This window comes from Larus michahellis, chromosome 1 (assembly GCF_964199755.1).
Source record: "Larus michahellis chromosome 1, bLarMic1.1, whole genome shotgun sequence".
In the NCBI taxonomy this organism is placed as follows: domain Eukaryota; kingdom Metazoa; phylum Chordata; class Aves; order Charadriiformes; family Laridae; genus Larus; species Larus michahellis.
This window is the reverse complement of record NC_133896.1, coordinates 48,248,346-48,272,140: the sequence shown is the minus strand read 5'-3', so window position 1 is coordinate 48,272,140 and position 23,795 is coordinate 48,248,346. Positions and strand designations below refer to the sequence as shown.

Genomic DNA, 23,795 nt, shown 5'->3' with positions numbered 1-23,795 from the left:
TGAGGATATTGAGGGGTTTGTGTGTGTATATGTAATATGAGTAGTATAAAGATTGTCAGTATTTTGGTGGGTGAAAGGAACCCTGATAGAATCCATCATTAAGTATTTTCATGTGTCTAGTTCTATTGTCAAGTTAGATGTGAAAGTTTGTTACTTAGTGTTTTGATCAGTCAAAGAGCGGTGCAACTGTATGTATGACAAGCTTCATAAACTTCTCTGCCAGAAGAGTAGTTCTCTGTCATATTCATTGTAAGGTCAATGAATGAAATTAAATTTCCTGTAGCAGCCTTCAGTGTAGGTGGTCAGTGCTGGAACAAACTCAGTCACAGCACTTGCCAGCAGATTTAAACCACTTTTGCTGCATCAACAGTTTGCTTCAAGACGCATTCAAATTGCAGCTCGTTTATAAAGCGTACTAAGCACACACAGTAGCTTACAGCTGTAGGGTTCAGTTGCTTTCGTTTTAGGTCAGCTTTTCCAGACCTCTACTGCTCAGATGCTTGGCAAAGGTATGAATAGACTGTAAAGCAATTTTCCAGATTCTCTTTTTTTTTTTTGTCTCTGGTAGTTAAGATGAGATAGTTGAGAAGCTCTGGAAAAGTGTTGATGAGTTCAGGCTAAAGTTAAACTAAAGCTAGGAAGCACCTCATTACCAATACTGAAAGGGCATATAAAGGAAATTTGATAGTTGAATGTCAAGATGGTATTCATGAGTTAGCTTTGACACATTTCACTTAACCTAATGTCTGCATTTCTTCATGGCTGTAACATTTGTAGCAGCTTATAGGCTCTGGGTTAGCTGCTCTGTAGTAGTGAAAGGGCTCTATGGCTGTGTCATTTGTTACAGCAAAGTCTTGGACTCTTGAGGTATGTTTTCTGGCCTGACTTCAGGATTATAAGAATCAGATTGCTGTGTTTAGTTTTCTGTTAACATCACATTATCTGTAGAATATCTTGCTCCCAAATAAACACGAATTGTATTATATTCTTTGATATAGAACAGTGGTAGTTTCAACAAAACTGATATTACTGTAATGTACTATACTTTTGTAAATTAAATAATATAATAATAATTAAGATCTCTTTTGCAGCTTATTTTCAGAATTAATGTAATAGTTTAGACAGTGTTGAAGTGAAGTTATCAAGTTCTGTTGCTCCATGTGGTTTTTTTTCCTATTTTACTGCCCCTCCTCTCTCTCACAACAATTATGGTTGGGTTTTTTCTTGTGGTGAGGAAGAACAGACCTCACCATCTGGACAGAGACATTTTTTAATCCAGACAAAACTAGTATCAGGTTACTACCAGCAGTAACATGCTTCAGTGGCACTAACTATGCTTGAAATTTTTCAGTGTTCCATCTTCTTAAATATTTCCTCCTATAACTGAAAAAAAACCCCCAGCATTTCTAGCTCCACTGTGCTGTACTGTGGAGAAAAAAACATGAAAAATATTTTTGTCCTTCTTGCAAATATACATTTTTTAATTATTTTTTTTAACCATCCCAACCTCTTTCTAAGCAACAGGCAATAGAGAGAATTTTAGCACTACGCAGTTCCACTGCCACACCACCCTCATCTGTCTATGACTTACCATGTTTCTAATATACCAGGGAAAGGAGGAGTTAAATCACAGACATGTCAGATAGAGGGAGCTTTCGGAGATGATCTAGTCTTGTTGCCAGTGGTACATCAAATCACACATGGGTGTATCTAGGGGGCCTTGAAGAGGGGCAGAGATTCCTCAGTCTCTCTGGGTGATCTGTTCCACCACAGCACAGCAATTGTAATGACACAGTTTTTCCCTAGTATCTCATCTGCACCTCAAATAAAATGCAGAACTGTTTGCCTTCTGTTTATTTTCTTTTTCATGAGAAATGGGGAAGATAATTGATTTTAACTGAACTGAAATAACAGTATTTTAAGAGTCTTGGTAATGTATGCAAGAGTTACAGGCAGGAAGAGGAGGCAGTTCAAATCCAGGATATTTAAAAGTATAAATGACCTTTTAAGGTTTGCTACAAGCCACTACGATGTCACCTAGACACTTGAGATGTGTTATAATATGTTGCCTTGAGTTATGCTGTGCTGGTTAGGTTTAGTCCCCTCTGTAGAAGGAATGAAGATGGATTCCCTTAGGATAAAATTTGAATTCATAGAACACCAAAAGTTCAACGGATGTACAGGTAGAGCTCAAGAGAGAAATAATTCTGTCTGTGCATTTTTAATACATAATGTTTCACACCTCTCCAGGATTCCTAATGCTTTTTGGATATTCGTTGTTTCTCTATCTCTGCTTGCCTCAATGTGGCAAGGTCCCTGCTATTCCAGAACTTGATCCTGGGAAAGTAGAACATGTGAAATGCAGCTAGCTTACGTCAGAATTTATTCATCTGTGTTCAGACACAGTTGCAGTGTTTTCACACATGACCAGTTGGAAATGCTGTTTTGAACAAAACAGCTTGCACAAGGATGTTAAGAATTGCAGGTATCACCTGGTATTTTGCCTTCAGGATAGACTGAAACATGGAGCTTGAGTGTACTTTCACCTTTTCTCAGAACTCTTGGTTATTCACTCTTCAAAGCTATACACAGAGCCAGTAATATTTAAGATACCTTCTCTAGTTTTTTCTCTTTCCCTGCCTACTTTTTGAAGCATAAATAACTTTCACAATAAATTCCTTACTTATATCTCCTCCTCTTAAGACCAGCAGTAGCCTGAATTTTAATGCAGGGTAGAATTTCATGTTCTTGACTTATAAATCTGTACAACTGTTCTCCAACTGCATTGATCAATATGATTCTTGAATATTCAAGTAAGTAGAATATTGTTTGACGATTTGTTGTAAAGTTTGACGATTATACTCATTGCAATTATTCAGACAATTTGGAAATGTAAGTAAATTACCTGTTCTCTGAAGGAGCCTACTTTTTTCCATTGACTGTAGAGGTCACTTTGGGTGACCAGCTCAAATACAGGTGTCTAGCAGTATGTCTAAATTTAGCTGAGATAAATCAGTCATTGTCTCTCTTTGCAATAAGGAGCTTTTGGAGATATTTGAAAATAGTATGTTTAATCAGTAATAGAGTTTTAGTGCAATATACTAGAAGAAATGCACTTTGCTTGATGAGTTAGATATCTGAATTTCCTATGTTTGTACATAGTTAATCTTTCGTATACTAGAGATCTCTTTAAAGTGGATGGAAGATAGAAATAATAGTTTCCTTTAAAAGCGTAGTATTGGGGTTTGGACATATTAAGATCTGTAGAGCTTATATCTTGATCATGAAAGGCTACTGTTGATTTAGTTTCACCTTAAAATTTTCAGTTGTAAATATTTTCTTAAGTGAAGGAAATCCAAACATACACTAGGTGGCAGTAGAAATAAGAATATATGGTTTACTTGGATTGAGGACTCCAGTCTAGCACAAAGAACAGTGTTTAATCCAATTGAAAGCTAAATTTCTCTGGATTTATTGGGAGAGACTATTTCAGCTAGCTACATCATTTTCTTAGGAAATACTTTGTGTGAGTCATTTAAAAATTCCTCTTTTAATTTTATTGATTTTTAATTTTTTGAGATAACACCAATATCTTATGAAATGCATTATAAAAACAAAGTGAAGGGTAGCTTTTTTGGGGGGGGGGGGATTGATATAATTTACTAAAAACAATGGAGGGATAGCTGTAGGGGCATAGTCATTTACTTGTAGCATATGGCTGTCAATCACACAATTGGGCCTGCTTCTTTTGTTACTCCCCTAGTTCTCTGTCCTAAGCAGTGATCCTAATCCTGCCTCTCACTATCTTTAAATAACATATTTCGGTTTCACTCCACTTCAGTCTTTAGAAATCTGTAATTCCTTAAATGAAAGGTTCTGTGTAAACCTTCCTTCAAATATATTTTCTTGTACTATGGATCAAAATGTGATAATTGTATCATCATTTTGGAAGAAGATAATGAAAATACTTGGTATATCAGTTTACCAGGTAATTAAAAGAAAGCTTTGGAAGAGTGTTTTTGAAAACCTTTAATACATGACAGCTCCTGCTGCCCTGCTTTCTGGTGTTCTGGTTTTCCTTTCTTGTTTTTTAAATTTAAGTTTTTCCAAATTTGTTTGGCAAGATTATTTGACAACTAACTACATCACCTTGTCAGGAAATATCATAGAATCATAGAATTGTTAGGGTTGCAAGGGACCTTAAAGATCATCTAGTTCCAATCCCCCTGCCATGGGCAGGGACACCTCCCACTAGATCAGGTTGTTCAGAGCCCCGTCCAGCCTGGCCTTAAAAAATTCCAGGGATGGGGCTTCCACCACCTCTCTGGGCAACCTCTTCTAGTATCAAGTCATGTGAAACTTCTACACTTAGCTTCATTCCATTACCAAATTAATTTTTAGTGCAATATTAAACATGAGTATTTGCAAGCAGGGTTTAGCTACAGCCTTCATGTTTTTGTGCTTTCTTTAGACACTTTGCTATTTCTGACGTTGCTTAACAATTTTATATCTCTCTATATATATAGATATATCTTTTAATATGGCCAATGACAGTTCCTGCACCCCTAGTCAATGTTTGCAATGCCCCTCATCCTCCCCTTATCTCTGATAAAGCAGTAGGCAGAACTATATGCAGGAGACACTCATTCCAGCTCCAGGATGTGACACTTCCATGTAAAGAGCATATTTTCTTAACTTCATCATACCATCTATTTATTTAGCAACCCTGTATCAAGAAAAGCATTTAACTCAGTCTAAGTATCTCTGATGTATATAACACGGAGATATTATCTCAAAGAAGATGTTTCAAGAGTTTAGTAATAATACTATAGTAGCTCCTCTACATTAGAGTATTGATAGGTGATAGGCACCTGCTGTCCCTGTTGTGCAGAGTCCTGCAGGTGCATTGTCCTCTCTTCTTTTCAGTACCCAAATGATGTATGTCAGAAAAAGACTTTAGGCTTAGCTGCCCATAGTATGATTGATATTCAGAGAATGCGTTAATTATATTTATTGCAGGGCTGACTGAAGATCAGAAGCAAATGACCCTGGTTATGCTGGGCACTAAACAAATGTAAGCTCTTTAGGACATCTGTCTGTTTAATCAAATAGACAGGGTATATATGGGGGGGTTGGGGAAGTAAAGTTTGCTCTTCCCCTCTTCCTCACTTTAACTCTGATAAAGTGGTAAGCAATAATATATGCAGAGGACACTGTCACTAATCATGTTTCTGTAGAGAAGAAATTAAAGGAGAAGTCCAGTTAAAATGGTAGAACTTTGAGATAAATTGAAGGTTATTATTTAGGCCATGTTACCTGGTTTTACTTCTCCTTTTTCCCTTTCTTTTCCTCAAAGTCTTTTTGACAAAATTAGAAGAAAGCAGGAGTTGGTTCTAATTTCTACAAATTGAGGGAAAACTTAAGTCATCATCTATGATGGCTCTGTAGCAGGATGAGTTTTCCTGATTGTCTCTGGGTAGCTCATTCTCAATCGATGCACCTATAATCTGAATTAAAAGACAGACTACCTACAAAAAAGACCTCATGGATGAAGAATGGCTTGTTGAAACTGAATCTAAGAAAGAGATAAACACTGCTACTCAGAAAGGTGAACTAGCTTAAAAACAGAATTAAGATCTCCCCTTAAGGACAGCTTATCGTCTCTGATTTGTGAGTGCTGCAAAGTGCGAGGATCACTTTCACCTTGAATAATCAGGCAACATCTGTATCTAAATGTCTCTTTACCTTTTAGCGTGCTAGTAAACTTTGTTCATCATCTTCCTCCCTGCCCCTCTTCCACCCGCATTTACCAAGGAGGATCTTGCTTCTATTAGTTTTAACATAAATTTCTGCATGGAAGTTATGGAAATCCAAATGAACTGAATGAAAACGCTTCAGGCAGTACAAGATGCTATTGCCTGCCTTCCATGGCTACTAATTCCAGTTTTAAGATCTCGTCGTAGCTACTTCGCAAATGGATCTCTGACCTAAAAGTCTATATTCCAATGTACAGACCCTCGTGTCAGGGACTTTTGCGTGTGGAAGTAGCACTGAAGCTGTTACTGTGTGAGCAGCTCTGGCTGAGCCAGAGTTTTGACAGTCTTCAGGTGAAATAGTAAGTTCTTTCTCCTTGAAAAGGCAAAATAAAATGACCCTTGTATCTAATAAACTTTCAGCAACTAAAATATACCCCTGTCATTAGGCAAGTGTAAGTTTTGAGGCTTTTTTTTTTTCCCCACTTTCAAGTAAGATGGTTGGAATTAATGCTGTCTCTGATAAGGCTGCTGTTGGGTTACTGCTAAAAGGTTGAAACGAGAAAAGTTCACTTCTCTTTGCTACACCAGACTTCTTGGTGATTTTAAAGTCATCTAGTCTTTCTGTGAATTTTGTCAGTTCATAAAATAATAAGAACGGTACTTCCATACATCACGCTGAGAGGGCAAACGTATTGGGCTGCCATATACCTAGATGATAACAACGGTAGGGAAAATGCACACGTGTATTTTTACAGGGAGACTATTCTGATCCTTAGGTAGAAACCATAAGATAAATAAAATCAGCAGCTTTCTCAAACTTTATATTCTCTTATATTTTGTTAATGCTTCACTTTCCTGAAAGGACATTAGCAAAATACTACTAAAGTTATAGATTAACTCCTGTTACCAACAATAAGTGAGTCGTCCAACTGTGATACCAAGATGACAAAATAGCAGATATTGTGTTGAAATATCAGTCAGCCTCTGACATTATCCCAATATAAAGCAGTTTTTCCTGTGTTTTTAGGAACAGCATGGTTTGTGTTTGGCCAGTTAACTTGTCACAGATTAGTGATTCAGTGTTACCTCCTACCTGCTTTCCACAACAGTGTTTGTCAAGTTATTTTGACAATCGGACTTGTCATGTAAGAAGCAAGCATGTCGACAGTATGTATGTTTGGTTGTGATAGATGACTTGGGGAACCTGAGTGTGAGTCAGGAACTGATGGATCTGGGCGTGCTCACTTTCAGCTCTGGTGCTAATGATGCACCCACGTCGGTAAGGCAACTCAGGCTCAGGGACAGGCTTGGCCCACACCTTCCTGTGCTTTGCTGAGCCAGAGTGGTTGCAACCACATTGATCCTAGCTCATGCTGAATGGTAGCGGGATTTATAGGCTGTGGTATGAAACTGTGAGTGAGGATGTGCCCTAAGTAAGCTACAACAGGCAGGGGACCAGTGTAAGGTAAGAGTGCTGCCTAGTTGTGTATGGAAACCTCCACAAGTAGAGGGCTACTGCTGTCCTTGGACTATAACAAGCTAATTGAGCATTGTTGCTAGAAGATGGTTCTCAAGTCCAGAATTACCCAGGGCAATACACCACTTCTGCTGGCGACAGTCCTCCTCATGGAAGGAGGAATGGGAAAGATGGCCTACAACTGCACCCACAAGTGATTGATGCTGGAAAGTAAAACTCAAAGATGACTTTCAGGAGCCCTGATAGTTGTTGTGCACATGCAAAAAAGCTCATAAGCACCTGCAAGGGACAGTTACAGAGTTGGGAAGCTGTTTGAATACTTCTTCCTGTTCAATATTCCAGCAGCATCATTGGCCACTCTGTTAGTTGTACGGCTTCAGCCTTGGGCAGGTTTTGAGTTAGCTGTCTTAAAAACTAATTTGAAATGGATTTATTATAATTTCATTTTTATTGTTTTGTCATACAACTGAACTTCTTAATACTTGCACCTCTTGTGGTAGGAATTCTCTGAGTTAGTTTTCGGGGATGGATGTTTATGAAGTATAAATTGTATTTCTGTAGTAAATGCTTATCTGGACTCTCTTTTCGTATTCTATTATTGCATTTTACACAGTTGGAGGGTAACATCCTACCTTTATTTTTTTACACGTTTTAAAGCCTATTTCCAGTCCTTAGTGAATAGTGGTGCCTTAATGCAGCAAGTGGTCCTTCTTATTTCCGTCTTATTTCCCTTTCTTTACTGGTGCTGAAATAATGATATTATAATTCATTTTCAACAGGTCAACCCTAACTTTGATGTGACTAATACACAAACACTTGACCCACCTGTCATAGAGATTAGTTCGTCTTCCACTTTCAGTACTCTGGTAAGTTGCTTTCTGGCGGAGGGGAAGATAGGGTATAGCTTAAAATAACATGTTGTCAGAAATGCGCTTTTTCTGTTTGTATGAATGGCATATATTTTTTTAACAATTATCAGCTGCTCAGAGCTCAATATCCGAACTTCTCAACTTCAGCTTTCTTTCACAGTTCCTGAGGCTAACCAGAAGATGGTGTAATAGCAACGCGTTTGCGTTATACTAGTAATTGTACCCATACACTAAGCAAAAATGCCAATTACAAGCCCATGCTAATTATATCAAAATATTATTGGTAAAACATGTGGCTTATTCTCAAACTTTTTTGTAACTCTGTCTCTATGTGCAAATAATGGGAAACCTAAAGAATAATTGCCTCACTGATAAAATTGCAAAAGTGATGTTTTAATTTTTCTCCTTTTAAGGCATCTAGTAGTTCTCTAGGAGGAAAAAAAAAGGTAGCACACTTTAAGACAGAACCATAGGATTAGATACTTCTAGTGTTAGCTTTTCATATGACATTGGTATTGCATGTGGGAGGAAAGGAAGGCAATGTTTTAACGGTGGTTTCGTAGGAGGAGAAATATGCTCTCCTGGTATGAGATCTAAAAGACGTACTGTTCTAGAATTAGGTTAAAATGAGAATTTCTCCTTTAGTTCTGAATCTGTTCCTGTGAAGGTGTAAGTTGTATCTTGAGTAATTTTAGATACCATAACAAGAGTTTGTGTGGCTGAAGGGTTAATACGTGTGAATAGGCAGCAGGTGTGGTTTCTGCTGTTCTATTTTATCATGAATGCTTTATGAAAAGGTATGTTTGAAGGTACTTTATAAAATGCTTTAAGAGCATTTATTGAAGATCATAAGACAGAGGTTGATGTCGAAGAGAAACCTTTTATTTGAAGCAAATAATCATGTAATAACTTTTATTTGAGAGATGATAATTTCATATATTTTAAGGCTTAGCAGTCATCATGTTGTGTTTTCCCAATGGAAGTATGGTTCTTTAAGATAACTTATGTCAAAAGTAATTTGCAGCCTTTCAGAAATCTCTTTAGTAGGCTTGACAGATAGTGGATTGTGGTGGCTATAATTTATTGTCTACTGATCACTTTAAAATACTGTGTTCATTACTTCCTGATCTTAATACTGATCACGGAATTCACATGTATAGTTACACTGTAATTCTTTGTTATATACCTATAAATCTGCCAATCACTTCATCTCCTTTGTTAATTCTTCTGATATGAGAACAGTGTATAAAACTTTGTGCCCAGAACTCATAGTAGGAATAAGCTGACCTGCTAGAGACAGCATCCTTTTGATTGCTGGCTGGCTTTACAGTCTTCATTACAAAAGTGTTGCTTCAAAATTCATGCCTTCAAAATTCTGCCACAAGATGACTTGTGGCAGAGCAAAAATATATTTATTTTCTTCCCTTCTGTAAAGATTTTTTTTTTTTTTAATAAAAAAGATAGAACAGCATAGGTTGAGAGGGATATCTGGAGTCATTTCATTTAACCTCCCCCTTGAAGCACGACCAACTTGTATCAGGTTCCAAAAAGCTTTGTTCAGTTAATATGTGTAAGGATGGCGATTCCACCACCTCTCTGGGCAGTTTGCTATAGTGTTTGACTGGTGAAAATACTTTATTTTTACAATATGTAGCTAGAATTTCCTATGTTCTAACATGTCTGCTGCCACCTTCACAGTGGTCCTCTAATAAGCATCTGTCTCGGTCTTCTTCTCTCTGTCCACCCATTAAATGTTTGAGATGGCAGTAAGATCTCCCTGTATCCTTCCTTCCTAAGGCTGAACAAACCTGGTTCTGTGCCTTTACTTGTATATCATGTGTTCCAGCCCCCCTCACCATCTTGCTCGCCCTCCGCTGGGCTTGCTGCAGGATGTCAATGTCTGTCTTGTATTGAGAAGCCCAAAACAGGACACGCAACTCCAGATAATTAAGGTGCAGCTAAGTATCACTGTCATCTGTTCTTGACAACAGTCTGCCTGGAGAAGATTTGAAAAACAAATATTTAAAATTTTGACACTCTTGATTCTTTATTGTGAATTTAAAATATATGTTTAGATATTTCTCTAGCAATTCATGTGTATTTTGAGCTTTATCTGTATGAGGAAATACTGGTGTTATCTCTTCCTCCAATTCCTCCTTGTCCTTTCAAGGAATTTTAATTTGTTGCTTCATCAAAGCCAACAATCCATAACAACTTCCACGCTTAAAATGCCTACTTATGTGGATTTTTTTAAATGTACTTGTATTTTCTTCCTTCAAAAATCAAGCCAAGATATGCAGCATGAATGTTCTTGTAGGGTTCTTGCTAGAAAACATTTAAATTATTAAACTCCCTGAATTCTAAACGGCTTAAAACTTTAAGGCCAGTTCTTTCTGAACACGGTGAAAAACCTGTTTTCATCTCAGATTCACACTGATGCAACTTCCTTGTAAACATAATGAAGGGAATGTGGTCATTGTGTTGGTGGAAAAACTTTAGTGTAGTCTTCAGTATGGAGCTGCTTTGCTTTCTCTTGGACTATAATTACAAAAACATTAAGAATTCTTGTCTGTGTATTATTATTGTCAGGAAAAAAAGCTTTGAATTTGATGATTCATTTATTAATTTCGCCGATGCGTTACTGAAACAAGTATAAGAACAAGCTATATATACTTAACTAATTGGTATTTGCGTAATGCCCTGAGTTTTCCAATGGTAAGAGCCTTCATATGTTGCAGTTATTAAAAATGAGGTGTGTTCCAGCCTTTTACACTCTGAAAATGTTCACTGACTTGGGGTCAAGGTTTGGGGGCTGGGGTTGGTGTTTCTTTTTATCTCATTGAAGACTCTGAAAGCATTCCTGCCTCTCTCCTACCCCTTCTTCTCTGTGTGTAAGCAGCTTGATATTGCCTTTGTTTTCTGAACTATTGAAAAGGAAAAATTGGAAGTGTTGTTTCCCTTTGGGACTATTTCCTTCTGTTCCATCCTCTGACTTTACTTTTAGTTTTTGAGGGAGGCTGAGGTTTTTTCCTTTTTTTTTTTTTTTTTTTTTTTTTTTTTTCAAGTCTGTAAGGCAATACATTGGTAACCTCCGGTCCCTGATAAGCTGTTGGGAACGAGGGAAAGTTGATGATGTCTCAGTAGTTTTTACTGACAGCAGCAGGAAATCACTGTAGAGGCTCTCTAATGTTCCATCCCCTGACCTTGCTCATGTAAACAGGATTTGGAGGAAGCAAAGCAATGTACTGTAATCTGGAAGTCAGAACGTCTGTGCTGCCTGGGAGATGTTTGCTCTTCTTTCTCTTCCAGTGCTAGCTAACACCGAAAACAAGACATGTTTGTTGTTCATTTGCAGTATGAGTTCTACAAAGTTAAAACTGGATTAATTATTGGAAGGGGAAAGATAAGGGTTGTTTCCTGTTTGGAGCAAAAGGAACATACTATGTTTTAAAATAGAAAGTGGCCAAATAAATTCCTCTTCAACCCCCCCCCACAAACTTGTAAAATATGTGAAAGCAAATAAGAGCATGTGCAACTTCTTATTCCTCAAGGTAAGACATTGTTAGTTTATCTGTACTGCATTTGTAGTAGGTGTCTTGATGCAAAAAAGTAGAACTATCTGTACTCTCAATTTATCCTATACGCATTGCTTCCCCAGTATGTATTTCAGGCTTAGGTGTTTTTGATGCTTTTTTTCTGCCTTGGAGTACAACAACAAAAAACCTAAAACCCACCTCATATATTTTGCAAAGACAGCAATTATGAATGCAAAATTTGCATCTATTCTTTCATCTCCGTGTACGTGAAGGCTTGCACAACTATTCCTCATGTGAACTTCTGAAAAGACTTTGGACAATGTCGCTTCCTTGGATGGCTTAACACAACTCCAGAATCCTATAGAAGAGGATGACAAAAGAAGTTTTATCTTAAAAGCTAAAAACACTGCATGTTTTCTTTACCATGCAACTTCAAATTTATTCTAATTTACATCCTTTATTGGCTCCAGCCTTACATGGAAATAAACGCCAACTGTCTTCAGTGAGGTTAATGGGAAGGGAAAAGGAAGAAAGGAAAGAATAGGAATTTGGGGCCCAAGCCCCATTCAGAAGGGAACAGCCAGTAGAGCAAAACTCACGTGGCACTTCAGTGTGCACAGTGGTTGCCCTTACTGCTTGTTATAGTTCATCTGAAAGCACAACAGCTTTCTGTAGTTCATGAATATCAAGTTTTCTTGGGACCGCAGACATTTAGCCTTTCACTTAAACTCTGATCGTTGCATGATATTCATACATTTTTCTCTACCAAAGAAAAGTTCTGGCACCACCCCTTTGAAATGAAGACTGGAATCATTGTACTCTTTTTTTTTTTTTTTTAAAAAGAGGGAGAAAAATGTCCTGCTTGTGTTCCTTGTCCAGCACTCCGTTGCCAGTTAGACTGAGCTCTGCATTGAGAAGTGATCACACCAGTAGAAGGGCTTTGATAAAAATTGACAGTTCCCAGCCTCTCCCATCACCTTACCTTCCTTGCCCCCAGAGAGAGAAATACGAAAAGCCTCTTCCTGAATAGCTATGGATTTTTTTCACGTACTGCCATTCTTCTGTTTACCAGTAAATGTGTATTTGAACAAACTGCCAACTCCATGATCACAAACATGAAATGAAATTGGGGTATAATGTGCAGAGATCCTGTTTCTCCAAAGTTTTGAGCTAAAACTGTCTACACCTTTTCCATAGATGAGCATACAAAAACTCTCAAACAGGCTCTGAACCTCTGATGCTAGGTCTTATAGACACATAGAATAAATACAACAAATAGAGGAAATCAGAAGTGTTCGGTGCAGTAGAATAAAAAAAAACTTGTAAACTCCACTCATATGTCTTTGCAAATGAATCCTTTTCTCTGTCCAATCTTGCTCTTAGACAAGCAATTTTTAGTGTCATCTTGGCCTGCAGCACACTCCAGACAGACCTTTCTCCTCTTTGCACTCTATGCAAGTGCAGTGTGTGGGGCTGAGGGAAGCGGATAGGCTGCCTGCTCCCCGCAGCTCTGTGGCTAAACATGTTCAGCTGCTCTCAGGGAAGGAAAGTCTCCCATCCCTCCCAAAGGCTACACCTAATCCATCTGGAACAGCCATGAGGCAGTAGAGACAGCCTTTTCTCTTGCCCAGCTTGGGGCCTTCCAAAGAACGTATGGTCTATATGAACAAAATGGCTCATCACCTGTCACAAGTGCCAAAAAGATGAATCATTTGGCATATTGAACAGTGAATTTCTAAGCTTGCATTCTGAGCCTCTGTAGAGGCGCAGGCATGTTTAAAAAGATTTGTGTATTTAATCCTAAAAGCAATATGCTTTGATACCACTAGCATCAAATAACACTTAAAGATCAGATACATGAAGGTGAACTCAATATTTGTAATAAAAGAAGAATATGATCCAAATGGCCCTTGCATTTTGCAGTGATGCTATTCTAACACAGCGTGTACTGCTGGTTTACAAGGAGAGAACAGGAAATGTGTTGTGCCGCTACATAATTAGGTAATAATACATGTCTTGATGTTCCTTAATAGGCTTCATTATATTCTTTGAGTGAACTGGAGCTTGAGAGAAAGTCAGATTTTCATTGGAGACAGAATTCTGAATTTGGGCACTAGAGAGTGCAAGAATATAATATTTCCTATACTATTTTTAGCCTGCTTTCCTGAGGAACTGTACCTTGTGAGATTGTACTGTTTATTTGTCTGTCTCTATCCTATCTCCTTAATAATTTTTCAATCATGTAGTTGTTGGTGTCTTGGGGTTTTTTTGACCAAGTTTGGAAATAAGGAGTTAGTAGAGTAAGGAAACTTATTAATGCTGCCACTGAAAAAAAAGCCGGTGGGATGTGACACTGAATTCACTGATACTGGACTAGGCATGGGCTAGCTACTGGTGACCTGCCCTGAAAGAGTGTCACAGCCCATACGGAGGGAGCTTGTGTTACTGTAGGATAGGAAGCTCAGGAAAGGGACCTAACAGGGGAAAAAAAAAAAATAATCTACAGCACTACCACCCCCTGCCGTATAAAAGATTAAGCTTCAATATTTAGTTTCCTCACAAGGCAGTTTTTTTAATTATGTTGGCTTTGCCCATAGTGACATTATTAACAGATGCTATTGCTGGCCTATTGGTACTGTTTTGTAAGGTAACTGGCTTGCTGTAGATGACTTTTAGAACTGGCAATATTTTACTTTGCATGGGGTCCTACTCATGGCAACAGTGCAATGCTTCAGGAATGCTTTTCAAGTTGATCCACGTCTGTATATTGTTCCTTTAGCAAATCAGCACATTTCTGGGAACTAAAGGGATGGAAGTTCCAGGTATTATTTCTGTTTCAACTTCCTGAGATACTGTATGCGTACGCTCTGACCTTGTCTGCTCAAGCAGTGTTTTCCCCTGCTGCGGCTGGGAATCTAAGCTGTATTCACAGTTCTCACAGCTGATTCCGTGGCATGCAGAAAATGCCCGACAGCTATCAGCCCACACATCCAATAACAACTGCTTCCTTCCTCTTCCTGGGGAAGAGTAACATCCTCTGAGAAGAAGCATCCCCTGAGGAATGCAGGAACAGCAGCAAGCCTTTCACACAGGAAATTACTACTATAGCACTTGTAGAAAAGTGTTTCTGTCACTTGGATTGTCAGTCTGTAATGAGCTTCCTGCTGACCTAGATGATGATTTACTACTGATCTAAATGCCATTTGTGAGTCATTTAGCTTAATGGAAGTTAATGAAGTTAGCATTCAGTAGCTCTGTTACTCTCTAAACACCTGTTTTAATTTTTTTTTTTCATGCAGTAGCACAAGTTAAGTTTTGAACTTCTTGAACGGGACTAATAATTCTGAAATCACACACTTTGTGGGACTGAGAAACAAGGGAATGTTTAGATTAGTTCATAGTGTGTGACTCTCTTAGAGAAGGTTGCAAGGTTTTATTTTTGTTTATCTTAAGTTGGATAATAAAGCAGAGCTACAGATCAAGCATGTCAGAAAACAAGATGCTAAAGCTAAAATACTGCCTTGAATTACCCTTTGTCCTTAGGTACTACTGGAGTCTAAGTTTTAGCACAGCATGCTTGCAGCTGTGTGGTAGAACCTTGAATATAAAATGAAATATATATATATAACCATTATGTTATTCGAAATGGTTAATGCAAGTCTGTTACAGAAGCAAACACTTTAATATGGTTTAAATCTTATTTTTCCTAAATGACAGTGCTTGAACAAGCAAATTCTATTTATCCCTAAGATTACAGTGATATCTAAACCCAGAGGGTGCTTTCTGCCTAAAAGCTTGTTTGAGTGTTTTCCAAATATATCAACTGTTCTAATACAACACATCTCTCCTTGCAATCCTTGCCTCATTATTGTCTAGTTTGCTGTATGAGGTGTAGTTACTTGCTTCATGTGAGATAATGGGAACACCGAGCCACATCCCAAAATTACATAGGTTGCTTAAAATGAGACTGAGACTTTTTTCAAATAAAATTCAGTACCAAGGACAAAAATGTTGCTTCGTCAGATAGATGTTTGATATAGAAAAATTCTGAAAGTATCTTGTCTTGTATCTTCCACCAAAATAGTTTTGGGGTCAGAAATTAAGTAGGACAATGCTAAAGAACAATTTCACAGTCATTTTAACTTAACGACTGTTTTTGTCTGGTTAATTCCATCCAAGTCAATTCCCTGATCTGCTCAGCTATCCAAACACTAAGAACAGCACAAAGGAAATAATTAGAAAAAATTATTTGGAGGTTAAGCAGGAGATTGGTGCTGGCTGTAACCTAACTGAGGTTGACCGATGTTCGTGGAGCCATGTATCCAATGTGATTGTACTATAACATATACAGGTGTGTTACATGCATGACGCTTCTCAACATCATCTTTTGTACAAGCAAAGGAGGTGGTAGTAATGGCTTCCTTTTGTTCAGGCAGTCGGTGTGTTGGATTCAGGTAACCGAGACAGAGGCTGAATGGAGGCAGCTCCATGCTTGAGTTTGAAGCACTGTAAAGCAAAAGCTGAAAGTATATGGCATCAGAGGAGAGTGAGTGAGAAGCAGTCCATGAGTAGTGATTAGGGTGTTCTTCTGGAAGGGAAACACTGGATTCTATTGCCCTTATGCATTTTGCGATACATGGTATTTGGGGGGAGGTAAAGGTAAAAGTAGGAGCTGTGTGACTGCCACCATAAGTGGAGATACATGGCCTCGCTGTTTGGACAAATTGTACCCTTTTTTTTTTTTGTGTGTGTGTGTATCGCCTCACATTATGGTATTCTGTTTGTACCAGCTTGAATTGGTGCAAGGGAGAGAGAGGGGTAGATGGATGCTGTCCTCTGGTGTGTTCTAACTGTGTGGAGATTGTACTTCTGAATACTACGCTGTCAGTTCCACACTGCACATCAGATACCTGAAGCACAGGTATTGCAATGCAACTCTCAGATGACTATTACAGTATTTTTACTGTAGAGGACGACCCCTTTCTTGACACAGGGATTTAAAAGAATTAATTAACTCTGTCTAACCTGTTCCTAGATGAACCAGTATGAAATTTTCCTCACTGAAAAGATTACTCTTCCAAGCCGTGATTCATTCTTGTAGGTGTTACCTTATTTCTTACGCATCTCTTAAACAGTAATTCTGTGTCCATACTTCAGACTTTTGCCAGTGTAGTGTAACAGTACAATACTACCTCTTCCTCAGTCCTTTCAGCTAGTTATAATTACGTATAAGAATTCACTGTAATTCTTCACTCAGTAACCTTATCACATCAAAATTTTATCATTTCCCTCAGTTATACATTATGTCATTGTAATGCTTTTCCACACTTCTGCTTTCTATAGGGTATTATTATAGAGTGTCTTCATCTCTGAGATCTTACATGTGTACATAAGGTTGTATTTGGCCATCTGAATGAAGTCAGATTGCCAAGTAACCCAGGCTATTTTAGTAGTTTCCAGTGTGCCTTTTCGTGTCGTCTGTAAACTTGATCTTCCAGATCGTTGGTATGTTTTGCAGGGGACTGAAACAAGAACAGATTTCAGTGGAATCACTAAAACCAGCATAATTCTGTAGTAACCTTCTGATTTAACTGTTTTTGAAGAAACGCTAGCTAGATAATTGGCTTCATACTGCATTACAACCTAAAATGTGTTAATTGAAATTGTAGCATGCATGTAATGGATTTTAAAAAAAGTGCTTTTATCAGGAACAATTTGACTAAATATTTCACTAGAGAGGTCTTTAGTTTAACAGACCATTTATTTTCTTTCTCAAACTGTATTGATTTGCTTGACATTATGCCTTAAATCTTTGCTGTATATGTTCTAAATCAACTCTTCGTTGTTTTTCCTGGACACAGTTCTCAAGCTGAGTGTGACCTGTGACCACACAGTTATCCTGTTTATTCTTTCAAACTACTGATGGAATGTCAGCTTCCCCACTCCCCTGGTATTTCTCCATTATTCCAGGATATATTAAAAATCAACATCATCGCCTTACTTGTGAAGCTATTTCAAAACCATTGAGTTCAAACTATGTAACCCAGGATTTAAAAATGTTTACATACAGTGTAAATTGTTTAACTGTCTCTTTTCGCCACAGTTGGAATAGGAAGTATTTTGCCAGAAATACAATTACAACATTTATTATCTTCCAAAATGGAAGAGAATAATACTTCATTAACCACTTCAAAAAATTTCTGCATCACTCTTTAACATCTCTAACTAATAAGTATGCCATTGCTAGGACTTACTTTGTTCCTGATATTTGTAAAGTACAAATAATCCTTGACTGGCAGAAATAATGTAGCCTAGCTTCCTACAAATCTGTTTCACAGCTGACTGTAATGTTTTATTTGAAGCTTTTCCCTTGCTTTGAGGTAATTATAAGTTCTATTTCTCTTGTATGCATTCTCTGGTCTCCAATAATGTGTAAATTTATGCCAGAGCCTTTCTGCCAGTGGGAGTACTTACTGATTTCTCTCCTTTAGCTGCTGATCTAATCTCAGACATGAAATCAGTTTTTTCTAGGATATCTGTTCCTCCATCAGACCCTCTTAAATCTTAAGTTCAAAACTTAAAAGTCAAGTGTGGGGACAAGCAGATGGAAATGGTAGTCTCAGCATTGTTTCCTTAGGAAAGTGGGCTAAATGTCCTTTTTATTGCTCCTAATTCTAATGGCTATAGAGTTTTTACGGAGGCCTTCAATTATGCTGATCGACTGCGTTTTATCACTTCTTGTTTATGGTCACTTGTATTATTCTGCCTTTTACAATTGTAAAAAGCAACAGTATATTTTATCTGTGAAGGCTCTGAATCCCCAACAGGAATTTGGCATTCAGGACTGGAATGCCAGCTGTTGATCTGGGATTAAAGCGCCAACTGCTTTTGTTTTTTATTGTCATTTTAACATCAAGTATGGAGCGTGGCACACAGCAGGGATATGCCTTCTTCCATACCCCACTGAGTGGGGCATCTCCACATCTGGACTGGACCACTACCTGTCGTAACTGATACTGTACAATTGATAACATGTTGTTTAGCTCTTCTATACAGTTGCAAGCACACAGTCAGCCTTAATCAAATGAAATCAATAAAGGGGACATAAAAGTATGATACTCTGTTGCATCTTTTAGCGCAGTGTTTATATTTCTTATCTATACCATGGTGATTAGTATTTAATGCAGTTTTTCATTAGTGCTAATTTAGTGAATTATTTAAATATTACTTACATCTTTACATCTTTTTCTTTCAATTAAGTTACATCCCTAATCCAACTCTAACCTGTACAACCAAACTATTCAGAGAAACGTGCTTTGCTTTCGAAGAAAGCGCCACGTCACCGTGGGCACAAGGGAGAACAAGCACATTTCAGAATCTCAGCTGCTGTTCTTAGCGGGAGTATCTTATATGTGAGTGTTATGCGCTTAACATGATCGAGCTCTAGAAAATATTTGTTAATGTTGTCCATTATTATTATTAGAAATTATTTTCCTTAAGATGCAGGGACATAGACGACAGGGAGTGCCAGTGGCGCTGTGTTTTCATTAGAGTATGGGAAATGATACATCCTCTTGTGCCTTGCATGGACACACAGTTCCATGAATTCTTGCTATCACCAGGTTGCGTCTGTTAATACGAAGATACCAAAGTAATGTAGTAATCTTCCTTTCAAAAGTTTTAAAAGATCATACTAGTACAAGTAAGGGAGATTTTTCTAAAAACAGAAAAGCTGTAGAGGGAGTGCAACTTAGTCATCATTACAAAGCAAGAGGGCTTTAATCTGAATCTGTCGTGATTCTTAACGGAATTTCCATTCTGTTCCTCAGTAAAGCATCCCAGGCCTTAATGGCAAGCAGGAATAGAAGAAAAATTTCTGGTTCTCCTTTGTCCTGGTCTAACCAGAGGACTAGGTTTCCAGAACAGGCTGCAGTAGTTTATTGAATACAGTGACATGAGCAAGTTCTACCCTTGTGCTTCAGCTCCAAGTTGTACGTGTACGGTGGCTTTCAGCCTTACTTGCAGAACATACTGACGTTCCTGTTTTGGGTGCCAGTGTGATTAGTGACGTTAAAACAATGTTCCTTTACACCAAAAAGAAACAGTTGATGATGTATACTCTTTTTTTTTTTTTTTTAGGACTTCATTACAACATTCATACAAGAATATACTGAATTGTGTAGATGTGGATAAAGACAATTGATATTGAATACTATTTTAGACTGTGGTGCTTCTGATCTGGATGCCACTAATACAAATCTAATTCCAAGACACTTTCTGTATGCTAGGGCAATGGGAATGTGAGCAAGTTAAGCAATGACTTAGTATATATAATTGTATTGTCATGTCTTTCTCATTTTGAACACATACAGAATACTAATGTTAATCAATGTTTTAAGTTTGGCTGTTCAAAACGAACAAAAAAACCCCAAACACACAGCAACTGCTAGCAATGTAGCAGCAAACATAATTAAATATGGAATGTGTGCAGAAGAATTGCATGGATGTTTAACAAATTACTTTAAACATGGGTAGATGTATGAATAAAATAATACACTGTGACCAGTGGAATTTAATATTAATCTTCAAATGGTAAACCCTTTAGTCTTTTCCATTTATTTTCCTAACACACACACACATATAGTTTTACAGCTTTGCATGTTATAGGGGACAGAGCTGTAGTTTATTTCTGTTCTAAGGTAGTAAGTTTGTAAGGTGTTTTATATAAGTGTGCGTGTATGCGTATACATGAATATATCTGTGTGTATATATATGTACACACATAGAAAAGGTCATATATATAAAAGTTTATATATAGCCTTTTATATATGCCATTTTCTTAAAAAAATCATAAGTTATTTTCTACTTATACATTAAACGGAGAGATGTGCCAATCCACAGTGAGCCTGTTCTTCAGAACCTCTTCTGTGCAAAAGATGCTACACCTTGCTGAATGGGAGTTGTGTATCTGCTTGTAGTCCCTCAGCTTTTCTAGTCACGTAAGCATCACTACAGAGAATGGGAATTGTAAGTGGAGTTTTCTCTTGTACCAAGAAAGAGTAATAAGCTGTGAGAGCGACTGGATGTGGAACATGAAGCTGTGAGTTGTTGTGGACACTAGACCAGTTGCTTCCCTTCTGCTGTGTTCATCAGCTGCTTCTCTGCAGCTCGGCGGCATAGGAATCCTATAAGAATCACGAGGCAGAGTTTTCTCAAGTTGTTGGCGTTGTAGCATTTTGCTGCTGAGAGAGGCAGGAGGTCGTGCTAGATTTATTTTCTTTTTCCCCTCTTCTTTTCCGTTGGCAGGGAGGAAAAGCTGACTCCAAAGTAGCCAGCCCTGTCATGTCACTAATAATATGAAACAGAATCTCAATCTGTAAGACATTCTCACACAAAGAACTAAGGAAAAACGGGGGTTTCTTCCAGCATCATTTGCAGAAGTGGAGAACAAACCCCTAAATTTTAGCTGATGACTACTTTGTAGTAGTCAGTAGTAAATATTTATCCATATTTATTTTAACAAAAGTTAACAGGAGTGTGGATGTGACCATTGTGATATTAAGAGCATCTCTTGAGGCAGAAGTGGGAAGGTTTTATACTTTTACTGGGCTAGAACATAATCTGTATGAACTGTTTTGTTCGTATTTATGCTTTTTAAAATTAAAATAAATAAATCATCATAAAAGAAATTCACCATGGGAGATGGTGTCAGTTCCAAAATAAAAGATTGCTCAATGAGAATGCTGTATATTTGTCCTTCTCATACCTAAGGACTGGGTTCTGTGATCAAGACCTCTTCTAGTAGTAAGTTCCTGTCACATCTAAGGATAACAAATATTCTTGGAATTGTAACTCACTGAGTTGGTCACCATCCCTACCCTTCCCCCGTCCTTGACTACAAGTTCAGTCGGAGTGGTGTTGCCATTTATCCCTTGTCAACTGTTAGTCACCTCCAATGGTTTGTTAATTTTTGTCACTTTAGGTAGGAAGAAATTGGCTAAAAACAAATACCAAGTGTCAAATGGGGAGAAGATAAATTTTTAGAACCTGGTAGCTAACGAATTGCTTGAGCAATGAAACCCACTCTCTCGGATTATCACACAGATTTTTTTTATTTTTTTTTAAATTCTGATTTTAATGAACTGGCAGAACTGCAGAACATATTCTTAAATCAGTAAGGTGTTTGTTTTGGTTTCCTCAAAGTTCCAACTGTCACAGCCCAACAGTGGGAGAAAATTATGAAGCATTTCAAAATAAAGCTATTATTGGCAACCTTAATGCTTTAACTATAATTTTTATCGTTGTTGAATTCTTTTTTTAATACAGCCAAGTAGAAGCCATCTACCTACCAATCTTATGTGCCAACACATTTAGCATTTTGATTGGTGCTGAACAATGTGTGTATTTTGACAGAAGTTTGTAATAGAACACTAATTAAAATAAATGAGTTTTCAAGGGTTTAACAGGCATGTCAGACCGCTCCAAAGTTAACATTTATTGGATATTTCTAGGCAATTCTCAAATTTCTCAGTTTTTGCAGTTCCCTAATTTGATTCTTATCTCAGTAAATTGTAAGACTTAACTCACTTAAGTACAAAGTTATGCTATCACTGCTAAAGTAGTTCTTTAAAATCCCACCTCTGAACTACGCTCAGCAGCACTGATTATTGTTTTTACCTGGATAAATTGGAGAACTTGTCCAAACCTTCAGTGTATTACTAATGCTGAGCACCAAAATAACTCAGTGTAGACTTTTGCTTCTTTCTCCAGGTATTAAATGAAACCTAACAAAAGCAGTTAAATTTGACTTGTCGAGGGAAATTTTGAAGTTTTGTTTTATCCTTACAGGAGTTTTCTGTGACACAGTTGTTAAAGTAGTTGATGTCCTTGTCAAACCTTTCTTCATCATCCATTATAGGTGTAACATTTTATTAACAAAAGCCTTGATCAAATGCTGAGGAGCAGTGTTCCTCTATTACATAGTAAAATATTTTTTTTTCTCTGGCTGTAGTCAAGGGATTTCAGCTCCAAGCTGTGAAATATTGGGCATCTTTTTTTTTTTTTTTTTTTTTTTTTTTTTTTTTCTTCTTCTTCTTCCTAATAGTAGCATCTGGCTCTTTGGCAAAGTCTTCAAGCAATTGTGCTGGCCCTGTTGGATTTGACTTGGGCCTCTACTATGCTGTATTCCTAACTTAGTTTTTAGTGCTTTTTGCTCCTTGCTATTTTCTTGTAAATAATTTGAATTGGAGGAGATTCTTTTTCTTTGTAGAAGTAGGAGTAAAAACCTGTTGGTATTGTCAGTAGCCACCCGGTGAAGCGGTATACCCTCTTGTTGTTACCCCTGATCTGAAGGGAAGTCAAAACTGCCAGTTCTCAGCTAACAAGAGAAGATTTCACTGTGAAATCTTTGTGTGGACACCCTGCACCTCCTAGCATCCCCCCACGGGAGGCAAGCTAGGTTTGTCTATGTAACAAAGTTGAGTTGACACAAGTTATGTTTGTATGAAGTACCAAAATAAAAATATTAGTACCATAGCACTGATGTTGTTATCCTGACAAAACCCATTGGTACGGGTGCAGCCATACCAACAGAAAGGACCTTCTGTTGGCTTTGCCCATAACTTTGAAAGAAGGCCATGTATAGCCTGTATGAATACATACTTATGTATGGGCTGGCAAAAAGATCTTATGTGCTCCTTCTACAGCAGGGGGCTCTGCTAATGTAGTATCTCTATGTGCATGAAGGGATGCTCTGCAGCATACACAGCTCTACACCGGTTCTCCCGTGCAGCAGTCTCCCACCCTCCTGAAGCACCAGACCCCTTGTGGAGACTGGAGCACAGGGACTGTAGGGTTTAGGAGGAGGTTACCCAGGTCCTTCAAACCTTCTTGTCCTGGCAGAGCCTGTCTTTTCAGGATTTTGTCTTCGGTAATTCTTTTGTTCATTCTTATTGAGAGATGGAGTTTAAGACAGAAGTGTGTTCCTTTAGCTCTTCTCGTCTACATACAGTGTCACTTAGTCAAGGTTGATTTTGCCCCAAGAGGTTAAGCATGAGACACTTATCTAAGAGAAATCAATTACATATTGTAAAATATATGACTTACAATATATGATTTAGTTTGAAAATTTTAACTTAAGAAAAATGGCATTGGTTTG

General features: G+C 37.7%; 1 protein-coding gene across 5 annotated transcripts in view; it reads left to right on the top strand.

Moving 5' to 3' along the window:
• The window catches only part of POC1B (POC1 centriolar protein B), a 54,188-nt gene that overhangs the window by 18,479 nt on the left and 11,914 nt on the right, over positions 1 to 23,795 (top strand). For all 5 annotated transcript variants that reach the window (XM_074574758.1, XM_074574767.1, XM_074574777.1 and 2 more), the window contains one exon: positions 8,013 to 8,099. In XM_074574758.1, the coding sequence (XP_074430859.1) occupies positions 8,013 to 8,099 (87 nt within the window). The remainder of the gene's footprint in view (positions 1 to 8,012; positions 8,100 to 23,795) is intronic.